This window comes from Etheostoma spectabile, chromosome 4 (genome assembly GCF_008692095.1).
Source record: "Etheostoma spectabile isolate EspeVRDwgs_2016 chromosome 4, UIUC_Espe_1.0, whole genome shotgun sequence".
Classification (NCBI taxonomy): domain Eukaryota; kingdom Metazoa; phylum Chordata; class Actinopteri; order Perciformes; family Percidae; genus Etheostoma; species Etheostoma spectabile.
This window is the reverse complement of record NC_045736.1, coordinates 27,291,174-27,292,959: the sequence shown is the minus strand read 5'-3', so window position 1 is coordinate 27,292,959 and position 1,786 is coordinate 27,291,174. Positions and strand designations below refer to the sequence as shown.

Genomic DNA, 1,786 nt, shown 5'->3' with positions numbered 1-1,786 from the left:
GTAACGTTAGAAAAACTACAACACCACACCTGATCTAGCTAGACTGGAAACAAAACAGGCAGACTGCACATACTTGCTTGGGCTTGCGAGCCGGCCAAAGAGTAGTAACGTTACATTTTGAGTGGATGGCGAGCACAAGACACCAAAATGGATGCCAATAAGATTCTAAATGGAACGTTTACTTTTTTAAAGTTACCAAATGGTTCCATTGACAAGACCAAAGGGATCTGTGTGTTTTGTCATTGTGAACTGAGCTATCATCGCAGCATGTCCAGTCTGAAATGCCACTTGATGGCTTGATCAATCGCGAGTAAACCTTTTAATCGTTTGACAGCACTAGAAGGAATGTAAACTTACTAGTTCAGAGTTGTTGTGGTTGCTGATGTGAGGAACTCTGTCAGGCAGTCCATTCTGCTGTCTGAAATCCAAAAAACTCAACTGCGGAAAGACAAAATAAAAGGTGACATTCTGTTTGGTGAGATAAGCATTAGGTGGCAAAAAAATTTAAATAATAATCTAATTTCAAACCTGCATAGATGATTGGTTTCTCACATTCAGTTCATAAGTGTGTTTGCTACCACTGGCAGGTTCAGAGCTCCAGCTCATCTACAGCAGTAAAACAGAAGCAAGTGAGAAGAAAGCACAAATTCTTCCTTAAATTTGAGGTTTTATTTTAAAATGAAACTAAGTTTAAAAAATAAAAAATAAAGAAAAAAAAATGGAAAATAAAAACAATATAAATATTTTTAAAAGTTTTGGGAACTCACTGCTTGAAAGTTACTGTCTTCATCTTCATTGTCAGTCAAGTCCAAGCCCGATAGCGGTCCTTTGTTTTTCTTTAAACCCGACTTCCGACTGTATGTGTAGTGAGGTCTAGGCCTGCCCGGCAGCATTGAGCCATCTGGCCCATAGTCACCTTGTCCCATCTGGAAAGGCAGCAAGTGTCTCTGCCAAAAGTTGCAGAAAGATATGTAAAAATCAATACTATTACATCATTACTACAAGAAACAAACGCATTGAAGATCACTAGGCTCTTACCATTGCCTGTCTCTGACACTGACGTAGTCGACACTTCTGCCTCTTCTTGTTGCTGCCTCCAAACTTTGGTTTGTCTATACAGAAATCACATGTGCCACAGTCTTTCCTGCAGAGACAGGCTTTGCATTCTCCACAGGACCGTCGCTTCCGCTTCTTATGCCACTAAGGGCAAGTCAAGTGTATAATAAAAATAAAAGAGACATTTTAATGCTACACTGCCAGTGACAAAATGAATGTTGATAGCAGATGACTTATGAGAAATCTTTTTGTACAAACCACACACAAACACTCACCTTTTTGTACTCAAGAATTTCAAAAAGCTACGCACTAAAGCTTTAATGCAGCTCTACTTTGTACTCTTACTCAATTACATTTTTTTGATTTTAGAAGACCAAATTATGCACTTGCTTAAAGATAAACTGCTTTTATTTCATGTGGACATGACTGGTGTGTTTCAGCCAAATATGGTCTTCTTCACGTCAAAGTAAAGAAGTGAAAGCACCTGTATTTAATAAGATACTAGTGGAGTGCCTGTTGAAAATGTGCCTGTTTGGAATGGGCCGATTGCTTGGCCTGTGGTTAGAGTTCTTCAAAACCTAATTTTACAGAAGGACCCCAAACCACTTAATATGCAACATCACAGTATAGCCTACTACTGACTTACATCATAGGAAGACATTGTAGTACTGTATTACCTGACAGAGAACGGGGCGCGCACACAGAGAGAGAGAGAGAGAGTGGGGGGGGG

General features: G+C 39.5%; 1 protein-coding gene across 1 annotated transcript in view; it reads right to left on the bottom strand.

The window, feature by feature from the left end:
• Positions 1-1,786, bottom strand: part of mbd1b (methyl-CpG binding domain protein 1b) — a 10,092-nt gene that overhangs the window by 2,042 nt on the left and 6,264 nt on the right. The window contains exons 12-15 of the mRNA XM_032512619.1: positions 1,039-1,200; positions 768-947; positions 529-606; positions 358-438 (exon numbers count right to left, since the gene is read on the bottom strand). Coding sequence (XP_032368510.1) covers positions 358-438; positions 529-606; positions 768-947; positions 1,039-1,200 — 501 coding nt within the window. The remainder of the gene's footprint in view (positions 1-357; positions 439-528; positions 607-767; positions 948-1,038; positions 1,201-1,786) is intronic.